Source organism: Pristis pectinata, chromosome 9 (genome assembly GCF_009764475.1).
Source record: "Pristis pectinata isolate sPriPec2 chromosome 9, sPriPec2.1.pri, whole genome shotgun sequence".
In the NCBI taxonomy this organism is placed as follows: Eukaryota; Metazoa; Chordata; class Chondrichthyes; order Rhinopristiformes; family Pristidae; genus Pristis; species Pristis pectinata.
Genome location: NC_067413.1, coordinates 100868278 through 100892663, shown reverse-complemented (window position 1 = coordinate 100892663; position 24386 = coordinate 100868278). Strand labels below are relative to the sequence as shown.

Genomic DNA, 24386 nt, shown 5'->3' with positions numbered 1-24386 from the left:
CACATCAGACAACCAGAAACAAAGTCCTCTGATCTACTGACTAAGCTACCAAAAAGACACAGGCATAATGTAATTACTAAATACTCTCAAAAATATCTATCAATTCAAGATATGGAAAAGAATTTTGTATGAGTCCATGAAATCTTTAGTTCAAATACCCGAAGGCATATGCCTACAGGTCAGGAATTAGAATTCAGAAACAGTGGGTGAAACAGCAGTCCAGCCTTACCAAAAACCATCCTCCATATTGCTGGATGCGGTCGAGTAAAAGGACCTGAAAAATTGAAACAAAAAGAGCCGCTAAGCAGTACATTTCAGAAAAAAAGTTGAAGAATGTGAAAATTGTAAGAATTGTAATTGATCACAATTCCCGATAATAACAATCAAAAACTTACCATTAGGAAATGCTAAAACACTTACAATTAGAAAAAAGAACACCACAGAAAGAACGCCCTTCCATATATTGTCTTCCGGACTTGAATCATCCCTAGATCATGAAATACACGTTAGGACAGAGAACGTCATGAAACTACCTGTCAGGACATTTAGCAAATGCATTCATTGTACCGAACTTCTCAGAGCAGACAGTCCAGACGATGGGTTATCGAGCGGCAACAACAAGCGCCGGCAGCGATACATTGTGGCGGTGCGGGCAGTGGCAGGGTTGCAGCGAGTCCCCGGGGGTCCCACCGGCCGGGGCCGGGTTGCAGCGAGTCCCCGGGGGTCCCACCGGCCGGGGCCGGGTTGCAGCGAGTCCCCGGGGGTCCCACCGGCCGGGGCCGGGTTGCAGCGAGTCCCCGGGGGTCCCACCGGCCGGGGCCGGGTTGCAGCGAGTCCCCGGGGGTTCCCACCGGCCGGGGCCGGGTTGCAGCGAGTCCCCGGGGGTCCCACCGGCCGGGGCCGGGTTGCAGCGAGTCCCCGGGGGTCCCACCGGCCGGGGCCGGGTTGCAGCGAGTCCCCGGGGGTCCCACCGGCCGGGGCCGGGTTGCAGCGAGTCCCCGGGGGTCCCACCGGCCGGGGCCGGGTTGCAGCGAGTCCCCGGGGGTCCCACCGGCCGGGGCCGGGTTGCAGCGAGTCCCCGGGGGTCCCACCGGCCGGGGCCGGGTTGCAGCGAGTCCCCGGGGGTCCCACCGGCCGGGGCCGGGTTGCAGCGAGTCCCCGGGGGTCCCACCGGCCGGGGCCGAGGACGGGAGGGTGAGGGGGGTGGTTACATGGGCCGGGGCAGAGGCGGGGGACGGGGTAGGGAGAGGGTTACACCGGCCGGGCCGGGGTGGGGCCGGGGGCCGGGGTGGGGCCCGTACCTGGTGAAGGCGAAGTACATGACGCTGATGATGGTGAAGGTGAGCAGGGTGATGGTGTGCGGCCTGTAGAAGAAGTCGATGGTGATGTCCTCCACCTGCTGCTCGTTGATCATGCGGAAATGCAGCTTGTAGTTGACGTCGTCCTTGCTGATGGTCCTGCTGCCGCCGCCGGGCGCCATGGCTGCAGCTCCGCCCGGGTCCCGCCGCCCGCCCGCCCGCCGCCCGCCCGCTGACCCGGCCCCGGGAACTCAGGCCACCGAGAGGGGGGCTCGGCCGGCCGAGCACCGCACACCGTCCCTTCAGTGCGGCCTGGACGGAATCTGGCGCCGTTGAAGTGATTTATCGCCGCAGGTTATGGGCGGGGATCAGTCCTCGCTCTTTCCGATGTGAAGAGAATCACGGAGGGGAGAAGCGCTTCCGATCCGACCCCCCTCCCCGGCGGCTGCCGTGGGCTGTCCCGCCCTGGACACGGGAACGTCCTCGGCGCACGTGGTCGGCGGCGCCCTGGGATTGGCTGCTGGCGAGCCAATGGCGTGGCTCCTCCCGCTTCCCGGAAGGGAAACCTCGCTGCTGAAGGTGGTTCGGCGGCGCTTCCTCCCCTCCCCGGCGGCGCTCCCTCCCCGGCCCCGGCGGCGCTCCCTCACCGGCCCCGGCGGCGCTCCCTCCCCGGCCCGGCCCAGCGACGCTCCCTCACCGGCCCCCGGCCCGGCGGCGCTCCCTCCCCGGCCCCGGCGGCGCTCCCTCACCGGCCCCGGCGGCGCTCCCTCCCCGGCCCGGCCCGGCGGCGCTCCCTCCCCGGCCCCGGCCCGGCGGCGCTTCCTCCCCTCCCCGGCCCGGCGGCGCTCCCTCACCGGCCCGGCCCGGCGGCGCTTCCTCCCCTCCCCGGCCCGGCGGCGCTCCCTCCCCGGCCCGGCGGCGCTCCCTCCCCGGCCCGGCCCGGCGGCGCTCCCTCACCGGCCCCCGGCCCCGGCGGCGCTCCCTCAACGGCGCCCGGCCCGGCGGCGCTCCCTCACCGGCCCCCGGCCCGGCGGCGCTCCCTCAACGGCGCCCGGCCCGGCGGCGCTCCCTCAACGGCCCCCGGCCCCGGCGGCGCTCCCTCAACGGCGCCCGGCCCGGCGGCGCTCCCTCACCGGCCCCCGGCCCGGCGGCGCTCCCTCACCGGCTCTGGCCTCCGGCAGCGATCGGTAACAGCAAGGTTTGTCTTCCTGCGTTATCGATGTAAGTAGGGCGGTGAGTCAAACAGGTTCGCTGGGTCTGGTGTGAAACCCCTTCTGAATTGGTTTATTATTGTCACCTGTACCGAGGTACAGTGAAAAGCTGGTCTTGCAAACCGATCGTACAGGTCAATTCATTACACAGTGCATCGAGTTAGTACAGGGTAAAACCATACGAAATGCACAGTAAAGTGTCACAGTTACAGGGAAAGTGCAGTGCAGGCAGACAATAAGGTGCAAGGCCATAACGAGGAAGATTGCGAAGTCAAGAGTCCATTTTATCCTACTAGGGAACTGTTCAATAGTCTTCTAACAGCGGGATAGAAGCTGTCCTTGAGCCTGGTGGTATGTTGCTTTCAGGCTTTTGTATCTTCTGCCCGATGGGAGGGGGAGAATGTCTGGGCTGGGTGGGGTCCTTGATTATGCTGGCTGCTTTACCAAGGCAGCCAGGAGTCTAGACAGAGTCCATGGAGGGGAGGCTGGTTTCTGTGATGTGCTGAGCTGTGTCCACAACTCTCTGCAGTCTGAAAGTCACTATCAACAGTAAGATCTGGTAGGTACTTTACACAACATTTAAACCTAATGCTTTACACAATATTTGTCAGCATCATTAATGTGGCTTCAGACCAGCGATCAATTGTTTCAACTATGCACGGTATTGGGATGGTTCAAGCCAAGTTTCTCTATGTGAGTTGTTTCATCTCTGATACTCATTACAATAAGCCTTCTGCATGCCTCTTAAAATGTTGACAAAGTGTGGTATCCAGAATGTAAGATATCTTTATTAATCACATATACATTGAAACACACAGTGAAATGCAGTAGTCAGCTAAAATGTAACAAGTATTTTCAAACAGTTTGGATTAATTCTGTACCCTGCCTGTTTTACTGACTGGATGGTTCAGTGCAGTAAGTAAAGTTTATAAGATAAGATTTCTTTATTAATCACACGTACATCGAAACACACAGTGAAATGCATCTTTGACATGGAGTGTTCTGGGGGTAGCTGGCAAGTGTCACCACGCTTCCGGCACCAACATAGCATGCCCACGACTTCCTAACCCGTACGTCTTTGGAATGTGGGAGGAAACCCACGCTGACACTGGGAGAACATACAAGCTCCTTACAGACAGTGACCGGAATTGAACCTGGGTCGCTGGCACTGTAATAGCATTACGCTAACCGCTACACTACCGTGCCTGTCAAGATTTAGTGCTCGATCCCTTATTTTTTGTGATAAAGTCTAAGTTGTTAATATCTAAGAAATTTGCTGATGGTACCAACATTTGGCACTGTGATTCATGAGGAGGACACTTCCTTGCTGCAGGAAGATATCAATGGTTTGGCTAGCACAAAAGTGGCAAATGGAATTCAACCCAGGGAAGAGAGAGAATGCAGTTGGAGAGACAAATAAAGCAAGGGATCTTGGAGTGAGTATCCTTGTATCATAACTGGTGTGACAGTGGATATGGTGGTTCAGAAGACATATGAATATTTCCCATTATGTTCTGAAACATAGACTATAAGGGCAGGGAGATCATTGCACCCTCGGGACTTCAGTGCCAGACTGTTCCATACTATTGGTTATTATTCCTATGGATACACCAACACACTTTTAATTTATTATTTGATGTTACGTAGTGGTATAATAAACTTTCCACTGAACCAGGTGAGTTTAAAGGGAGTATGGGAAATAATGCCCTGGTGAGTTTAAAAGGAGGGTGGGGATGGGACCCCAGTGCAGAAACACAACCAGGCAGATGGCAAATCATTGGGATTTCTAAACAATAAGATTGGGGTTCATTGGAGTTTTACTGCAGTTAGATCACACCGTGTAAAATTCTGGTCACCCTGCTAAAGGAAGAATGTGATAGAGATGAGAAAGGCTGTAGAGGAGATCTAAGAAAATGTGCCAGGGCTGTTGAATTATAATTGAGAATGACAATGTTTTCTTTGTAATGAAGAAGATGGGAGAGTTAACTGAGGTGTACAGAATTATGAGAGGCCTGGAAAAGGTGAGCAGTAAAGAATTGGTTTCTGTTAGCAGAGAAGTCCAGGGGTAGGAGTGGAAGCAGGCAGTTTGGTGGAGTTTAAGAGGCTTTTAGACGGACACATGAATATGGAGGGAATGGATGATACACAGGAGGTGGACATTTAGTATAAATTGGCATCAAGATCGGCACAACATCATGGGCCGAATGGCCTGTCCAGTGCAGTACTGTTCTATGTAAGTCATTAACAAGGGGTCAGATTTAAGTTAATTGGTAGGATGAGGGGGGATTTGAGGAATTTTTTTCACCTAAAGAGTTGCTGGATGTCTGGAACTAGTTGCTTGAAAACATGTTGGAGGTAAAAACTCTCATTACACTTAAACAGTACCGGGATGAGCACCTGAAGTCCTGTAACCTATAGACCTACCGTCCGAGAGCTAGAAAATGGGAGTCATTTGAAGTGTTACTGTGGTGTAAATAAATACATTTTAGTGACTGTATTTAGAAAGTCATAGTGGTTAGCGTAATGCTTTACAGCACCAGAGACCTGGGTTCAATTCCGGCCGCTGTCCGTAAGGAGTTTGTACGGTCTCCCCGTGTCTGCGTGGGTTTCCTCCAGGTGCTCCGGTTTCCTCCCACATTCCAAAGATGTACAGGTTAGGAAGTTGTGGGCATGCTATGTTGGCGCCAGAAGCGTGGCGACACTTGCGGGCTGCCCCCAGAACACTCTACGCAGTAGATGCATTTCACTGTGTGTTTCGATGTACATGTGACTAATAAAGAATCTTATCTTATCCTTTATCAAGCTAGTTGCTTTTCCAATGTGGTTACGGGGAGAAGGCAGGAGAATGGGCCGTGATCGAATGGCGGAACAGACTCGTTGGGCCGAATGGCCTAATTCTGCTCCTATGTCTTATGGTCTATAGCATGTAAAGCAGCACTTTGTAACTAATGGAAGCAGTAGAAGGAAAGACCAGTCTATCGTAAGACTTCTTCTGGAATTCCCTCCATCACACTTGGAAAAATCAACATTGTGGAATGTTGTCAGACTCTGGGCCGGTACTTGTTACATAATTAGCTCTTTTGTTTGGGGTTATGAAAGTTTATTCTTAATCTTTTGGAACACTGGTGTGCTGGTCCATCAAAGTGTTTTAATGGAGATGGGGAGACCTGTGCTAAGTGACAGTTATTAATTTTTTGTCTGCACATTCAAGGGATAGTTTTTAAACTTTGTTGATAGAACAAACCAGAAATCGGGCGTGCACTGTTCAAAATGTTTGAACAATTAGAATGAATACTTAGAAAGTTAACTTTTAAAGCATTCGGTAATGAATACAACCTGCAGTTTATGCATTAACTTTCTTGTTCACAGAATCTTAATCTGAATAAAAGAATGTCGTCACTGTATCGCTGCATTTGCTGCAGATGGTCTTCATTGAGAATCCCCAGTCTAGTTTTTTCTTCAAACAGAAAGATAAAGGTGATGCCTGCAGCATCATATGGCCTTCTCTCTCAGACAGGGATAGACATGCATCAATATTTCCCCGTTCAAAACCACTGGAGGTTGAAAAATTTTAACTTCAGCTCTTCAGTAGCAGATTCACCACCCAGTAAAGAAGGTGGCACTGTCCGCTTCATGGAAAACAGTTCACTGCAAAATACAAAGTATAATGATGCCAAAGCAGAACTGTCAACTCTGGATGGAGACTTGCAACCCATAGGTAAGCTGACAGAGTAGCTGTATCTTTTGTAGATGCTTAGACTTTTTCAGTCAAAATTGTATTCTGGTTTAAACTCATTGATGTTAACCAGCATTGGAATATTCATTTCTTTCACTCTGAATTACCGTGTTGATAAATCATTTTAAGTTACCAAGTATATAAACTGCACGTGTAATAATCTGTATATTGACTTGTCCGTAGTCAATTGAAAACATTAGTCTGTACGTCCCTGTAAATAATTCACATGCTCACTGATCTACATTGGGTCTTGGTGTGGCAGAGCTTTGATTTCCCAAACTAGCCGACTCTCTCCATGACCTTTCCTCTCCCTATCTTTGCAGTTGAATCCATGCCTGTGGTCTGCATTTCTGGTTTATACCGCTTCTGAACAGCTGCGATAAGGCCAATTGTCGGAACTTGAGAACTTAATCTCTACTCCACGATTGAATACACATGATGATAGCATTACTAAGAACTAAAATTTGTATCATACAAGAAGACAAGTAAACAGGAGTCAGCCATCAGGCCCTTCGAGCCTGTCCCATTGTTTAACATGACTATGGCTGATCTGTGCTGCCCTCACCTCCTCTTCTGTGCCATTTCTCCACACCCCTCTATTCCTCCATCTATCAACTATCTATTCACCTCCACTTTAACTACTTCTAATGATCCATCTTCCACTAGTTGCTGGGGCAGAGAGTTCCAGACTTCCACTACCCTCTGTGTCAAGTACCTAAATATCAATGATGCACTAGGTGGTACTTCTATTCATTGAATTACTGTGAAGTTGCATCTACTGGTTCCCATAACACTTCAGAGATGAATGTACTACTTATAACTGAGTTTCCTACTGATGTACCCATGTGCAAGTCTTGTTCATGTAGCCATGGTAGTGCAGTGGTTAATTTACTAGTTTAGAGGTTTGTGGAATTTAAAAACACATCTGCTTCACTAATGTACTCAATAAAACAGAAATTTGCTGGAAATTCTCACAGGGCAGGCAGCATCTATGGAAAGAAACAGAATTAATGTTTCGGGTCAAAGATCATTCTGCAGTGTTTTGATTTCCATTCACTGATGTTTTTGTCAGTTTAATTGATATGTGACTCCAAACCCACCACGTGGTTGATTCCTAACTGCCACCTCACTTCAGCAGGAGTTAGAGATGAACGATAAATGCTGACGTCATCAGCAAAATCTGTGTTGTGAACAAGTTTTTAGAAAAAAAACTTCTGCCCAGAATATTTGATTGCTTTGCAAAGCCTAGGAAATCTGCTAGAGAGATCACAGATTAAAATAAAACCCAGGGAATTTGCTAAAATGGTAGAGAACTCGGTTAGTATGTTGGCATCTGGGAGCAGGATCAATTCTCCTACTCCATGTCTTTCCCCATTTTTCCAATCACCTTTGTCTCTCAAACATAAGGATCTGAGAGGGGTTGACAGAGATGTTGAGAGTCTGCTTCCCTGAGCTGGAAAAACCTTGGGGCATAGAACTATAGAACCATAGAAAACTACAGCACAGAAAACAGGCCGTACGGCCCTTCTAGTCTGGCTGAAACATTATTCTGCTAGTCCCATTTACCTGCCCCCATCCCAGACCTCTCTCATCCATGTATCTATCCAATTTACTCTTAAAAGTTAAGAGTGAGCCCGCTTCAGGAGAAATTTGATTACTAAGGAAGTTGTGAACTTTTGGAATTCCCTATTCTGGAATCTTGTAGATGCTCAGTTGTAGATTATATGCAAGGCTGAACAATTAGATTTTTAAACATTATGGGGATTGTGCTAGAACATGGACTTATGGTAGAGGATCAACCATGAGCTTATTGAATAGAATGGCCTAGAAGGACAATGGTAAATTCCTAGTTCCATTTATGCCCTCCTGCCTAATGATAGGAAAGAACAGAGGTGAATAGGTTGTTCAAACTGTGTTTCACTTCATTATTCATCAAATTATTATTGGCATTTGCTTACTAAAGAGTTGCATTCTTCAGATAATGTGTTGATTTTCCATTTAAATTCCAGTATTTGATGATGCCCCATCTCGATCGTTGTTTGAAGATATATCTGAAGAAGAAGCTTTGCATATTGAAGCAAGTCCACCACTCCCCCTGACCTCTTTCACCCTTCGTGATTATGTGGACAGTTCTGAGACTCTCACCAAGCTGGTGCTTCTGGGTAAGTGCTAAAGTCGATAAAAGAAAAATAAATTCCTGTATTTTTGAACAATAATGCTGGAAGCTGTGTTAGCTGGCTGTTAATTATACGTGGAGGCACCTTCATTTAATCAAGCTCCAGTAAGTTGGATCATTGATATACAAACATGAAAATGAGAGAAAGGTGTATAAGAAAGGAGGGAGGCAGCATAAAGGAAATTACAGACCTATTAGTTTGACGTCAGTGGTGGGAAAGTTATTGGAATCGATCCTCAAGGATGGGGTTATGGAATACCTAGAGGCGCAAGGCAAGATAGGTCCTAGCCGACATGGTTTTGTGAAGGGAAGATCCTGCCTGACCAACCTATTGGAGTTTTTTGAAGAAATCACAGGTAGGGTGGATAAGGGAGAGGCGGTAGATGTTGTGTATTTAGACTTTCAAAAGTCCTTCAACAAGGTGCTGCATAAGAGACTGATTAATAAAATGAGAGCTCATGGAATTACAGGTAGGATAACAGAATGGGTGGAGCATTGGCTGGTTGGCAGGAAGCAAAGGGTGGGAATAAAAGGATCTTGTTCTGGTTGGCTACCAGTTACTAGTGGTGTTCCGCAGGGGTCGGTGTTGGGGCCGCTTCTTATTACCTTGTCCTTTAATGATTTGGATGATGGAGTAAATGGTTTTGTGGCTAAGTTTGCGGATGACACCAAGATAGGTGGAGGAGTAGGGGGTATTGAGGAGACAGGAAGGTTGCAGAGAGACCTAGATAGTTTAGGAGAATGGGCAAGGAAATGGCAGATGAGATTCAATGTTGAGAAATGTGCAGTTGTACACTTTGGAAACAGAAATAAACAGGCAGATTATTATGTAGAAGGGGAGAAAATTCAAAGTACAGAAGTACTTGGGGGTACTCGTGCAGGATACCTTAAAGGTTAACCACCAGGTCGGATCGGTGGTAAAGAAAGCGAATGCTATGTTGGCATTCATTTCGAGAGGTATAGTGTATAAAAGTAAGGAAGTGTTGATGAGGCTTTACGGGGCACTAGTGAGGCCTCATTTGGAATACTGTGCACAGTTTTGGGCCCCATATCTTAGGAAAGATGTGCTGATGTTGGAGACGGTTCAGAGGAGACTTACGGGGATGATTCCCGGAATGAAAGGGCTTACGTATGATGATCGTTTGTCGGCTCTTGGACTGTACTCACAGGAGTACAGAAGAATGAGAGGGGACCTCATAGAGACATTTAAAATATTGAAAGGACTGGACAGAGTAGATGTGGCCAAGCTGTTTCCCTTGATGGGTGAGTCCAGGACCAGAGGGCACAATCTTAGAATTAGAGGGTACAGGTTTAAAACAGAGATGAGGAGAAATTTCTTTAGCCAGAGGGTGGTGAATTTGTGGAATTCCTTGCCAGGTACAGAAGTGGAGGCCAGATCATCGGGGGTGTTTAAGGAGGAGATTGATAGGTATCTAGTTAGTCAGGGTATCAAGGGATATGGGGAAAAGGCCAGGAATTGGGGCTGGATGGGAGAATAGTTTAGCTCATGGTGAAGTGGCGGAGCAGAATTGTCAAAGTCAACCCGCGCTTCTGGAAAGAATCAGACGGCAGCAGAGCCAAAGAACTTACGATAAATGCTTTATTAGCTTTCACTAGCGGGAGCGAGAGAATACAGAGACAGAGTGACCATGTAACTCATAACCCTATACCAAGACCCACTCAAAGAAGGCTCGGCTACAGCGTATTTTTATACCCTTTTTTGTGGGAACGCTAGGTGAGAAGCTACTCTTACACAGGCAATTGTTTACATAAAGTTTCGAACATAACAAGATGTAGGTAAAAAAACTACCTCTTCCCACTTGCACCTGCTATTAAAACTAGACATAACTAAATCACACCATAATGAGGTCATTCTTTACCTTGAAAATCCTTTCACAGTGAGAACCATACTAAAAAAAAAGCATGCCATTAACCCTTACACTGCCAGTTGTTAACCCTTGTGTTCCCAGCTACCTTTCACACTCCCTCCTCTTTATCATTCTATGATAAAAAAAATTCTATAAAGCAAGTGACCGAGTACAATACTGTGCTAATAACGGAAAGAGATAGCGTACTATAATGATTACAATAATAATAAGTACTACTATTAAGCCATAATGCAATATCACATCCCATATGCTACTAAACAGGCCTCCGAATGGCCATTGCCATTTAGACTCTTTAGTGAACCCACTGCAGGTCCTGCCCTATTTGTCTAATGCTGTTAAGTTCTCTAAGAATGTGCTCAGAGAGGGACGTAATGTTGGCAGACTCGTCAGGGATATAAGTACAACATTCGCTACCTATGATAGCACATGTTCCTCCTTTTTCTGCTAAAATAAAGTCAAGGGCCATACAATTCTGCAGGACTGTCTGCCGGGTTGCCATCATCTCAGTGGATATTTCAGTTACTTGGGTCTGAGTTTGTGATAGGGTTTTGGCAGTATTGTTGGCCAATTTCTCAAAGGCTGCAGCTAGATTTATTGTTTCCCTTGAGTTCCTGGCTGTCCCATAAAAAGGGAAAGCGATCATCCAAAATTGCTCAGCTTCAGTTATGTAGCTGTCTGGTCCAATGGGAGTGATTCTGCAGCTGGGTCATAGCTCTCAAATGGGGTATTATATATCCCATATAACAACAACCAGTCCACTTTTTATATGCCTTTTCTAAACTCTGTGTACTCCACCTATTACCAGTTTCTCCAGGGAGCCACATATAAGCCCGATCTCCACATATCCACTGGGTACCATTTACTGGTGCAGGAGGGGACGGTCCTAGAAAACGAGAACCTGGTTCTCCAACCTTCATAGTGGTACACGTACTGTTCCCCAGGAAAACTGCATCTCTATCTCCCTTGAAATTACAATAACATGTGACCTTTATCACTTCGTCATCTGTAGGCACCTGCAGATACGGCAATGGGCCAGGCCTTGTTTTGGTTAATGGAGGCCTGACATACCAGCCATCAAAGCACCTACAACCACAATCCCTAATATTATTTGACATACTTGTTTCCAAGCCACAAAGTATTGGGTCATGCTGTCGAGTTGCATTCGAGAATATTCGAATGGAGAGTTCTTCACTGTCGTTAAGAGGAACTACTGACATTGGGAACATGGTATGGCTATGTTGCGGGATTTCGGCACAGACCCAACAGGCTCCCAACCCCACCTGTGAGGCATATGTGTGACAGAGAGAATAGAAAGGAGTTATCAGAGATGGCCCTAACTACTACGAGACTGCCAAAACCAAGTTCTAGAATATTTAGGGATGCACTAAGTGTCCATTTTCCCCCCAACATGTTGTCCTTTCCCTCGACCAATCCTTTTGCAGTCAAAATGATGTATCCACCAAGGTTGTCCTTCGACCTTTACTGCCGTGGGCGTAGTGAGTAGCACTTGAAAGGGGCCTTTCCACCTTGGTGCCAACTTTTTACGTTCCCAATTTCTTATCAGGACATAATCTCCAGGCTGGATCCTCGATTCCTTGGTGTTGTCCTCCTCCTTTCTCTGAGCGTTGCAAACCTGTGCTTGTAGAATCTTAAGAACATCAGTTAATTTTTGTACATAAGTAATCATTCTCTCACTAAGGGCATGAAGATCAACAAGATACGCATCTATGTTTTTATCTGCAGCCCATGGTGTGTGCAGCAGTTTTCCAAACAATACTTCTGCTGGAGTTAGTCCTGTACTAGTATGTGGTGTAACTCTTATTTCAAAGGGAGCCAAAGGCAGTACTTTCAGCCAATTCAATCCTGTCTCCTCAGTTAATTTAGCCAAGTTATTCTTTAGAGTACCATTTACTCTCTCCACAATCCCAGCTACCTGTGGATGATGGGTGCAGTGAAATTGTTTTGAAATGCTGGCATAGCTCCTCATTTATCTTAGCAGTAAAATGTGGTCCATTGTCTGAACTAATAATGGTAGGAAGCCCAAATCAAGGTATTATTTCCCGTAGTATAATTCCTACCGTTGCTTCTGCTGTGGCATTTGCTGTTGGTATTGCTTCTATCCATCTGTTAAAAAGATCAATAATAACAAGACAGTACTTGTAACCCTGCACTCTTGGCAATTCTATAAAATCAATCTGTATGCATTCCCGTAGGCATTTTTGTCCTACCCGGAGGACACTTAACTGCTTTACCAGGATTGTTTTTCTGGCAAATACTACATTCTTGTGCCTTTCTTTGAGCCTCCTTCCTCAGATTGGGGGGCCACCAAGTTTGTAGTGCCACTCCCACCATTCCCTCCCTGCCCAAATGAGTCATTGCATGTATGTAATTCAGTAAAGTAGATAAAAATGCATCTGGTACACAAACTTGTCCAGCAGGGGTGGTCCATAACTGCGTGTCAGGATCTGCGTTCCCAGCTATCTTTCACATAATCGATGGGCCTACTTCTGCTATTTGTCTTGTGATCTTGATTTGGAGTTTGATGACTCTCAACTAGAAGAAAAATCTTTTATCAATTAATTGAGTGCATTTCCATGTATTTTGTATTTAATTCTCCTGTTTCCTGCCGATACATCGTTCAGAGAGTCTGCACCAACTCCTTCATAATTTTTAGTACTTCAGTCAAATTTCTCCAAAACCTAAGTCATTCTCAGCAAAAAAAAGACTCTGCCCTCCAAGGCCATCCAAGCAACTATTGCTTTTAAACAAGCTATTATTTTAGTAGTGGTTCTTTGAAGTTTTTTTCAGGCCTTTTAAATCTCACTCCATGTGAAGGCACCAAAACTTGACACAATATCCCAGATGGAGCTTGTCCACAGCCTTGTCAGATCATTTGCACAATGTAACCGAGTCTCAAATTGTCTTTACAAACGCCTGGCAGCGCTCACCATTAACCTTGAGACGCCTGAGAAAAGTTGAAATTGTGATTATGCTTTTTTTCCCTCTTGGGTTACTTTTGGCTTTCCTTTTCTTGTAGTATTGTTGGTTTCTTCTGCTTCTATCTGTATGTGTGTCTCCATACATGTATAAATCTTGTTAGGTATCTGGGACCAGCAGTGTCTTTGTCTCTCTATTTTGTATATAGAGATTATAAGATTAACATGTAGGGTTGTGGCTTTCTTTATGTCTAATTGTTACAATAGCAGACACATTTTACTGTTATGCACTTTACTTACAATTACAGGTGTAGATCTGTCTAAACTAGAAGGGCGACCAAATGTGGCCAACATGCTGTTGCGACTGGATTTTGACAGAGATGTAAAGGAGCGACTTCTGTTCCTGAAAGACGTAGGAGTAGAAGAGGATTTGCTTGGAGCATTCCTCACTAGAAATCCCTTCATTCTGACCGAGGACATGGAGAATTTGCAGAAGAGGTAAGGGACAGAAGTAGGAGATCTACAGAGACAGCTGAATGAGTATATCCTTGCAACTATTTTCCAGGCCTCACTGGGCCTTGGTCAGATGATATCAGATTGGGACCACTGGGAAATGATAAATACAGATACACAAAATTCGAAGAGATTGTACAAGTGGCTAGAGAAATGGCAGGTGTATTTTAATTTAGGAAATTGTTGGGTTATAAGACTTGACGTAAGAAAAGCTGTGGATTTCATACTAAATGGGGATACAATTAAAGTTTTAACATGTGGGAGGAAGACCTTGATGGTTTTTTGAACCTGTCATTAAATGCATTAACATAATGCTCCCAGATTGTTAAACTGAATGAAGTGTTTAGATTAAACTTCATTTTGTAACCAGAGAGGTTATTTTCAAATTGCATTTGGCCTTGATAAGACTGCCCGCATCTATTTTAAAATTATTATTCATTTATTCGTGGGAGTACAGAGAAGAGCTGCCTGGTCGATCATAGAACATAAGGAAAGCTAATGGTAACATTAGTTTTCCTGGGTCTTCTGTGTCTTGAAATCTGAAGAGTGAGAGAGGTTTGAATAGAAAATGATAAAAGCTTTGAACAATTTGGATATAAATGAAGATTTCTGTTATGCGCAGAATTTATCAAGGGGGAGTTTAAAATTTACCTCAAGAAGAAGAGCAGATAGGAAATGCAATACCTCTGATGAGATAAGAAACTTTAGGTTTCAAGATGGAAGGAGCTGTGTTCTGGACAGCAAATAACATTCAGGATTATTGGGTCCAACTAAATGGTAGGACAGGTTCAAGGAGCCGATAAGCCTCCTCACTTAATGTGAAATGTGGGAAACATTAAAAATTGAACTGCAGCCCAATCTGCTCCTAAAATGGATGCAAACGATTCCATAGTGCTTTTCTAAAAGAAAAAGCAGATGGTACTCTCAGTGCCTTGTCTTGCATTTGTTTCTCAACAACCACCACCAAAAGAGACTTGTTCTGAGCAAATTAAATAGTATTTGCAAATATGTGACAACACTGAAGATAAATTATTTCTTGCACAAAAAGCAAAAAGGGAATCTAAACTTGACTGTTTGCTTTAACCTAACTGACATCCACAATCCGTGATTGTGGTCATACGCTGAACGTGATAAACATTTTAAGTTGCAGCTCAATGACGTATCGCATTTTTAAATGAAACACATTCAGGGAGAAGTACCATTGTTGTAGCTTATCACATCCATTACATTCAGAGTAAGCAAATGTTTAAATGAATTGGAGCATAATGGCATAAATTACTGGAAAAACACTGATGCTGGAGGAACTCAGCAGGCCAGGCAGCATCCGTGGAGAAAAGCAGGCGGTCAATGTTTCGGGTCAGGACCCTTCTTCAGGACTGAAGATAGGAAAAGGGGAAGCCCGATATATAGGAGGGGAAAGCAGAGCAGTGATAGGTGGACACAAGAGGGGAGGTGGGGTGGGCACAGGGTGGTGATAGGTAGATGCAGGTAAGTGATGGGCAGGTGCGGGGGAGGAGGGGAGAGCAGATCCACCGGGGGATGGGTCAAAGGTAGGGAGAGAGATAAATACTGTCTTTCCTCATGAATAAAGAAGAAAATTTCATAGCAAGTTGAACTTCCAAGAGTTCACTTTCAATCTTGCATGAGGAGAAAAGTGCAGCTGATTATTAAACGGCCTGCTCCTTTCTACACCCTGCATCATCATCCTTTCTTAGGCTATTTGGGTTGCAGCCATGGTATTGACTCCCCTGAAGAACATGCCTCCCTTCTTTCATCTCTTCTGTTGTTTGGTTTGTATTTACCATTCCCAGGACTTTGTCGATCTTCTCATTCCTTCACACTTCCCAGTTGGGCTCTTTCTTGTTGCCTTTTCTGAATCTCCTGCTGAAATTTCTAGTTCCATAAGAACAAGAGCCTTGTTGTCCCCTCAACTGCTGTCGATCACAGTATTGATTTACTGAGACTCATCTTGGAGGTGTCGGTACCACTGCCAAGCCTCCCCTCCAGGTTACACTTCCATTACCTGCCCTGCTGCAGTGTATCTCTTGTCCATGCTAGTGTTATCTCCATGCTCAACCAGTCAAATGATTTCCTTGCTGACCTCCTATACTAAAATTAATACAAAATTTTACCAAGTACTGATTATCTTTTTTCCCAATCTCTTAATTCTTTTTTTGTGCCTGGATAATTCCACATTTTCTCTCCCCATCTCCATAACCATCCATATCATCAGACCCATTCTTCTCATGCACTCACCTTGGCCACAGGTAACCAATGGCTCCTGTCTTTATCCTCCGGAATTCCATTTGTAATCCTTTCCATGGTAATTTTCTCCTTTTAATGACAACTGAGCAAGTTTTTGGAACCCCACCACTCCTATAATGTTTTGATGGTTCCATGAAGTGCCTGTGACACTTCTCCTAAAGAACAGATGTAAATGCAAAATAGTAGTTGTTGTTGTGGTGATAGTGATAATAGTACTAGTATTAAAGCCATTGAATAATCCTTTACATATTAACTGTTAGAAAAGTTTGGCTAAGTAAAATTGAAAGAATATTTTCTTTATAGCTACAAAACATCATTACATAATGTTTCTTTACAATTTGCTCTGTAAGGATTGTTTATTGTACTAGGTGTAGTGTATTTCCATATGAATCTTATAATATTCACACATGTGTAAAACTTAGTAAATCTTGTAATGTGAATGTTTTAAATCTTTTAAGAAACTATATGCTTTTCCATTATAGAGTGCAATATCTGCAATCTAAGAAATTCAACAAAGGAGCCATTTCACGGATGGTGTCAGTGGCTCCTTATTTGTTAAATTTCAGTGTGGAAAGACTCGACAATAGGTTGGGATTCTACCAGAAAGAATTGGGGCTAAGTACGCAAAAGGTAAGCAAATAAATTCTCTAAATGCACAACTTCCATCAGGAAAATGCAGTTGCATGTGAAGAGACTTAACATTTTTGAGTGAGAGGCTTTATGTAACTACTCTCTTTCTACATCAGTCATAGAGCCAGATTAACTGCACCTCAGTGAAATGTGCCTTGGTTTTGAGCATGACCATCAGTCAATGATGGTAGATGTGGCATAAGTCTATTGGAATGGTCAACTCGTGCAATGTGGGCACACCATCTCTCAAAGTAATTCACATGAATTAGTTCTACTTATGTACCAAAAGATGCCACCAATGGTAATGAGATGGATCATTATTTAATCCATTTCTGAAGGTCATGCTTGAAGAATAAATGTTGACCTCCACAGAAGATCATTTCCCTGGTCCCCATAAATCATAGAATATAAACTTCTAAAGTCTGACTAATTAACTGAAGTAAGTAGACTGGACCTCTATTTTAATGCCTTGCTAAAGAACGGCATCCTCAATAATGTAGGACTTTCCATGGTGCTGCATTGGTAAAAACACATTAATAACTATACACCTTTAAAGTAGTGAAACCTTACAAGGAACATTACAGGTGCGTTTGCAAACAAAATTTGACATTGAGTCACGTAAAGGGACGTTGCAACAGATAACCAAAGAACTAGGTTAAAGAGTTGGGTCTTACAGAGCATCTAAATGGAAGGGGGAAGTTGGAGGGGTTTGAAGAGGGCATTGTAGAGTTTAGGCCTAAAGCAGCTAATGTTGGAGCAGTCAAGGTTTTGCAAAGGCCAGAATTAGAGCTTTCAGCAGGACTTCTCCATAACCATGTTGTTATATTGAAGTTAACACAACAAATCTGAGGACACTTCAGAGTTTTATTGCAATGATTCTTGAGAAAACTTGAGTGAATAAAATTGGAGATACCTAAATGAGGAGAAAATTAAATGAAAGCAAACTACTGGAAATACACAACAGGTCCTTCTGCACTTGTTAAAACAAAACCATAAGTTTCCATTTGAATTATTAACTTCTCACACTACTGGGCTGTGCTGATTTAAGCCAATAACTGAAGTGATGTTATCTTTTGTTTTCAGATTTTGTTTACTCGTGTCAATTCTGGCATTTAATTTTATATTAATTTTGTTTTTTTTATCTCAAATGATATTTCTGGTGAATGTGTCCTTTCTTCTTTCCTAGACTCGTGAGCTGGTCACTCGACTCCCCAAGTTGTTAACTGGCAGCTTGGAGCCAGTAAAGGAAAATCTTAAAGTAAGTGAAACAACATTAATTTTGCCTAAAGGTGCTGTGTTTCTTGATATCAAATTCTAATAAAAGTCTGATCTTTTTGAGAAAATCACTTAGTCATTTAGCCCCTTGAGTACAATCCTTCATTGATTAAAATCGTGGTTGCACTAACTCTATATACCCACCTCTCTTTATGTATATTTGGTTAAAGGAAATCTACCAATTTGCAATTGACTTGGCATCAGTTGCTGATTGCATGAGACTTCCCAAGTTCTACTAGTTTTTGCATGGAGAGATGGTTCTTGAGTTCAGTCTCAGAAGGCCTGACTCCAGTTTAGAATCCATGTTCTCTTCAGAGATTGCACATAGAAGCAGTTTCCCACTTACTCGTTCTTCCACCCCCAGCTCTGTCACAATGTCCTTTCTCTTAAGCCTGCAGAGTGAGTATTAATGCTTCTTTTCAATATTTTGTCCATCCTTGAATTGAAGTGCTCTGTTGTTGATGTCTTCAGCTGCCAAGTCCATGGGTTTTGGAATTCCTTAATGTTCTCTAGCTCACCTTCCTCCTGTACAATGTCCTTAAAGCCTACTTTGGCCAAGTCTTTGGTGTTCTCTCCTTGTAGTTTGTGATTAATATTTGTCGGACATGTATATAATGGTTATACCCACTGAGTCTGTTCCATCACTGGTTCCTTTGTTCAGCTGCTATTTTTTTGTGTGGGCAGTCTCCCCCACCCTCCTCAATTTCCAGTTTGGACAAAGCTGGTGCCCTTATGAAAGGTCATCAACCTGAAAACGTTAACCTGTTTCAGACGTTGCCTGATCTGCTGAGTATTTCCAGCATTTTGTGTTTATGGTTAGTATGCTGGTGTCACGCATGCTCACCCACCCACCCAGTAATCAAGTTACATAAATTTAACAGAAATGCTCATTTTGATACCGAGATCTGCAGAGCATGGGAGAAATATGAGTATCTACCATTGACATAAGGCAGCCTTTAACACAATGCAACACCGAGAATTCCAATGAAAAATTAGGTTAATGGCGGAAAACTCACCACGGCTGAAATCCTACTTAACACATGGGGAAATGTTCTTAAGTCAGATGCCAGTTATCTCAATCCTCAGGATATTGTTGCTGGAGCTCCCTGGGGCTGCTTCCTTGACCCTGTTTCTGTAATGACCTTCTATCAGAATAAAAGTTCAAGAGAGGGACTGAAAATAAAACTCAGTAATTCTGTTCCAAAAAGCAGCAATTGGCAGCTCATGACTGAACCTGGAAAATATCCAGTAACACGGCACACAAATCGCAGGCAACAATCGACAAGAAATGCACAACCAGTTTCCCCCTATCTTCGATGGTGACATTGCTGCCAAGGCTCCACCATCACATTCCTGCAGAAAAGGGATGGACAACTTGTAATGAATGGCGCACTCTTTAATTTTTTACTTACTTTCCATAGCTGCGAAGTTCTTCAGTGAATGTGAAAAGTATGAGAAGTGTGTTAGGTGAGCTGCAACATCCTCTAACAAATGTGTAGCTTTCCAGGATATTCCACCTTAGCTGGGCCTCAGTCACTGATTGACTGCCTCACAAACTAAATGCTCATTGGCTTTGTTTTGGCTTTGAATTACAAGATAGTGTAGCTACTAGACAGACCTGCTTCTGTAGCACATCCCAACCCTGAAACCACAAGAGCTGAAAAAGACAGTAAGAGCAACACTGGTTATACTGCTGAACATCCTGTCCTGTTCTCTGAGTCACAGTCCCGTCATGGACATTTACCACCACTCCTTCATCAGTGGCTTGTAATCCTACAGCTCTCTGCCCAGTAGTAGTATCACCACCGCAGGGATTTAAGAACTTTTTCTTCACCATTTCCTCAAGACAAATAAAGTAAATGCTTGTCAGGGTAATTTAATTCAGAACTGTGAGAAGAAGTGGATCAGGCAGGAAAATTTTAATGTATTTTGTATTATTTCTATTTCACAAACATATTTGTTGTACACACACTATATATAATAAATACTGCTCATTACATGACGGGAGCTGAAATAGAACTTGTTAGTTTTGACTTTATATAATGACTGATTCTGATTTAATCTGGTTATACACCAGTTCTATCATTGCAAACCTCTCATGCAGGCTCCCTTATTGCTTTCCAGGTTTGTCGGATTGAATTGGGTTTTCGTGATAATGAAATCCAGCACATGGTCACTTGTGTCCCTAAGCTTCTCCTTGCTAGTAAGAGTAAAGTAACCAGATTGTTTGATTACTTGCATAATACAATGGGGATTCCTCACCATCTGATTACAACATTTCCTCAGGTGAGTATAAATGTTTACTTCACCAAAGCTGCAGGAGATGTAACACATGTCCTTTCACTTCTTCCCAGCACCCAGGAATGGAAACAGTCCTTCCAAGTGAAGCAGTGATTCCCTTGCATGTACAGCATTCAGTCTTCACAATGTGGTTTCTTCTGTGCTGGAGAAAACAAACACAGATCGAGTGATGGCTTTACACCGTAGCTGTGTTCAGTCTGCAGAGTGACACTGAGTCTCCAGTTGCCTGTCGCTTGAATTCTCCATCGCAGGCCTCTGACCTTTCTGTTTGTGGCCTCCTGCACAGTTACAATGAAGCCCAGCACAACCTCGAGGAACAACATCTACCTTTTATCTAGGCACACTGGACTATCGAATTCTCACCCTTTTCTCCACTCTGTATCAGAACTCGCCGTTGCTTCCTGTCCATCACTTTGGCTTGGTTTTTCTTACTCTGTTTCTATAGTCTGGCCTGCCAGGAACTCTCAACAGCCTGGCCACAGACAAAGAAACTTAATGTTCTTCAGCTGCTCCAATTAACCCATTTGGACTCGCCCAGTCAGGGATATTCTCTTGTTCTTTTTCAGTTTCTTTTCCTCTCCTGTGGATAGTCAGACCTGCTGAACGTGCCCCAGTACACCGGAACCATCCACAGATTACACTAGCATAGAACCTCATCCCATGTGCCACGTGTGTTCAATCTATCGGAGAAATTCCCTTAGTTTCACCACATAGATGCTACCCAGACTAACTAACTTCTCCCTTTCTTTGGTCTGATGAAGGGTCTCTCACCTGAAACATTAACTGTTTCTCCCTCCTCATATGCTGCCTGACTTGCTGAGTTTTCCAGCCCTTTTTTTGTTTCAGATTTTCAGCATCTGCAGTTCTTTTTAAAATGTTCCTTTTGTTATACACATCTCTCTCCCACCTTCTCACCTGCTGAAAACTAACTTGTATTTTTCTTTCCCAATTGTGACAAAGGGTCCCAGATGTTCAATGTTAATTGTTTCTCTTTCCACAGATGCTGACTGACCTGCTTTTTGTTTCTGGCATTTTCTGTTTTATTTCAGATTTACAACATGTTTTTTTTATTTCCCTGTAAATGTATGTTCTTGCTTTTAAATAATTTTAAATGTTCATATTCATGTGAATGGAAGTTCCTATTTTCTCAATATAGACTCAACGTGCAGTTTCTAGTGAATGCAACTTTCATTAACTATAATAAACCATCCAAGGTGAAGGGGTCATACCCCTGATGTTAATACTTGCATGGTTGTGAATAAATTTAATGTGCTAAAATTAATTTGAGTTAATTTTCTTTACATATTAGAAACTGTCCAATTGAAGAGTATCGTTCTCATTGGGTACTATTTAATTTTGTCAAGTATAATGGAAAAATAGGCATTCAAAATGTCAAAACTTTTTTTGTATAACTATTTCTTGAGAAATCCTACACCTAATAAAAGGTTCTTGTTACTGTCCTAGGTTTTCAATGCCAAGTTTCTGAGAGTAAAAGACAGACATCTGTTTCTTGAATATCTGGGACGAGCCCAGTATGACCCATCTCTGCCGAACTACATTTCCCTGGATAAACTGGTTGCAACGCCTGATGATGTATTCTGTGTGACATTAGCAAAAGCCACATTGCAGGACTTTGAAACTTTTCAAAAGACACTCTAAATTCTTTTACATGATTTCAAAATCTGATTATCAATATCCATATTTCCTTACAACATGGAAGGAGGTTATTTTGGCCCATGTAGACAATACTGGCTCACAGTGATCCCATTTCCCCAACTAATTTTCCCTGTCACCTATTCTCTCATTGACAACAACTCCACCACTGACACCAGCCCCAAGATTCTGCCGTCCAACTACACTAGCAGCAATTTACAGAGGTCACTTAACCTACCAATTTGCTCGTCTTTGGGATGTGGGAGAAAACCCATGGGATCACAGGGAGAACATGCAAACTCCATACAGACAGCACTGAGGTCAGGATTGAACCAGGTTGTTAGAGCCATGAGGCAGCAACTCTATGACCTGCACCATTACAGGCTTCGAATATTTTTCCTGTACCCTCAAACTGTATAAACTAACTCCAGACTTGTAGCCACAAGGTCAGACGTATTTGATAACACACAAAAAAAATAATTTTCATCTGTAAACTTTTCTGGGATTGTAGATTTTTACTGCAGTTTTGTACATTGTGGACCAGTGTTCACTGAATATAAACTTCCCACGGCTAATTTGTCAGTAATTACTAAGAACCTGCCACCTACTTAGTCTGTTTTAGAAAGATTCAATCCATGAGCAAAAGATGAACATGCCACCACATGTACAATCATTAAGAATACCTAAAGATGCATCATTACAGTGTTAAAAATTTGGCAAAATCTTTTGAGTTTCACCATGAATTTTTCTGATGTCGAAAGACATTCATTTGCTGTGCGTCTGTGCATGGATCAAGCCACGCTCTGGATTAGGCCTGAACATAGGTATTTTATAACTATACAAGTACTATCAAAGATTAATTTTATACTGTAGTATTATTCAAATCAGGTTTTGAATTTGCTCAACAATAAGCTACTGCTGAAAGTCTATCAGCATTCATACAGAGATTATGATAAGAATGTGTATTTACGGTTACTGTTCATGTTTTCAGATCAGAATTTTTTTTTATTTTTATTAATAAATTACCTTGTTTGAAATGTTTCACCATCAATTTCTTATTACCGTCACTCAAACGTTCTGCTGCTCTGGATTCGTCACAGTGCTTATTCAATATCCAGCATGGAATCAGCAGGAATTTCCTCTAATTCAATATTTGGAAAACAGAAACCATGTCTTTTGAACCCCACCAGACTCCAGACCTTGGAACTCACCTGATGTTAAAACCCATGTATGTGCCCTTTTAACTCTAGATTTATCAGTGATCTCTTGGCTGGGCTTCCCCCTTGCACCCTTTAATTTGAGTTCATCAAAAGTTTTGATGTGGGCATTCTAACTTTTATTAAATTACTAGAGAACCATTTGGTTCTTGAACAAAGCTACACAACCCTAATCACTACAGTTTAGCAACACTATGACCACTTGCACTAAAATGGGATTTGTTTTTATTTGTTCTAATTGTGTTCTTTCCTGTAAAACTTGTGTATAATTTATGCTTAATTTGTTTTTCTTGTGAATGCTGCCTGTATGATGCTATATGCCCGTGATGCTGCTGCAAGTAAGTTTTTCATTGAACCTGTGCACACATATACTTGTGCATGTAACAATAAACTCAACTTTAACTTTGATCCTATTCATTCCTATTCCTGCACTAGTGGAGCTATACTAATCCCAAGTGTAGAAACGCCTTTTTAAAATTCTCAGCCTGGTTTTCAAATCCATTCACAGGTTTCTCCTTTCTCTGAAATCTCATAAAGCCCACAGACCTCTTCTTTGCACTCCTCTACTTTTGGTTCTTTGTGTATCTCTGAATTTTCAAGTTTTTGTTGAAAATACATTATCCAAAAAAGCACCTTGGAATATTCTGCTACATTAAAGATTCAATGCAAGTGAAAGCTGTTAAATGCATTTAATGTAAGCTACTTGGATTTTTATTTGGCAGCATCTTATTTAAACTCGAGTGGCAATCAAATAACATGGATCTTCATTTGTGATTTTTGTCTTGGAATCCATGCTAGATTTCTCTGATCTATCCATACTTTTAAAGGACTGCTAATCTGTCCCTGATTACTGTTTGAGGAACTTTTCCGACCATGAAATCTAAGCTGACTGGTCTATCTTTTTCTATATCTTTTTTGAATGGGGGTGTAACATTTGCAGCTTTCCAGTCCACCAACACCACCTATTGGGTTATAGAAGATTATGACCAAGGCCTCTGCAATTTCATCCCTTTATTTCCTTCAGCAACCTCTAATGCATCCTAACTGGACCAGGTGATTTATCTGTTTTAATAGCAGCTAAACCTTGTTAGTACCTCCTTATCAAATTTTAGCCCACTCAGAATTCCAATTACTCCCTCCTTTGTTGACCCTCCAGCAGCAACTTCTTCCTGGTGAAGACTGATTCAAAGTCCTCATGTAGTACCTCAGCCATGGTCCCTGCTTCCATGAATATGTTTACTTCTTGGTCTCTGATTCACCACAACTCACCTCTTCCAATCCTTCGC

The 24386-nt window shown here is 43.4% G+C and overlaps 2 protein-coding genes across 6 annotated transcripts in view; one reads left to right on the top strand and one right to left on the bottom strand.

The window, feature by feature from the left end:
• The window catches only part of ptdss1b (phosphatidylserine synthase 1b), a 32691-nt gene extending 30950 nt beyond the window's left edge, over window positions 1-1741 (bottom strand). The window contains exons 1-3 of one of the 3 annotated variants that reach the window (XR_007956872.1): window positions 1302-1511; window positions 396-487; window positions 230-274 (exon numbers count right to left, since the gene is read on the bottom strand). Coding sequence is in view for 2 of the 3 variants with exons in the window: in XM_052022918.1 (XP_051878878.1) it covers window positions 230-274; window positions 396-487; window positions 1302-1480 (316 nt within the window). In the remaining variant the exon portion in view is untranslated. Of the gene's footprint in view, window positions 1-229; window positions 275-395; window positions 488-1301 lie in introns of all 3 variants that reach the window. The other 2 variants (XM_052022918.1, XM_052022919.1) reach the window with 2 other exon arrangements.
• A 442-nt stretch (window positions 1742-2183) lies between these two features.
• Window positions 2184-23451, top strand: mterf3 (mitochondrial transcription termination factor 3). Of its 3 annotated transcripts, none has more exons than XM_052022920.1 (8): window positions 2184-2519; window positions 5879-6227; window positions 8255-8407; window positions 13555-13744; window positions 16507-16654; window positions 17841-17912; window positions 20054-20215; window positions 21695-23451. In XM_052022920.1, the coding sequence occupies exons 2-8, from the start codon at window positions 5900-5902 to the stop codon at window positions 21887-21889; spliced, it is 1248 nt and encodes a 415-aa protein (XP_051878880.1). In that variant the 5' UTR covers window positions 2184-2519; window positions 5879-5899; the 3' UTR covers window positions 21890-23451. The 3 variants fall into 3 exon arrangements, with proteins under 3 accessions (XP_051878880.1, XP_051878881.1, XP_051878882.1); XM_052022921.1 differs by having other exon boundaries at window positions 2184-2531; XM_052022922.1 differs by lacking the exon at window positions 2184-2519 and adding an exon at window positions 2917-3068.
• Window positions 23452-24386: the final 935 nt, after the last annotated feature.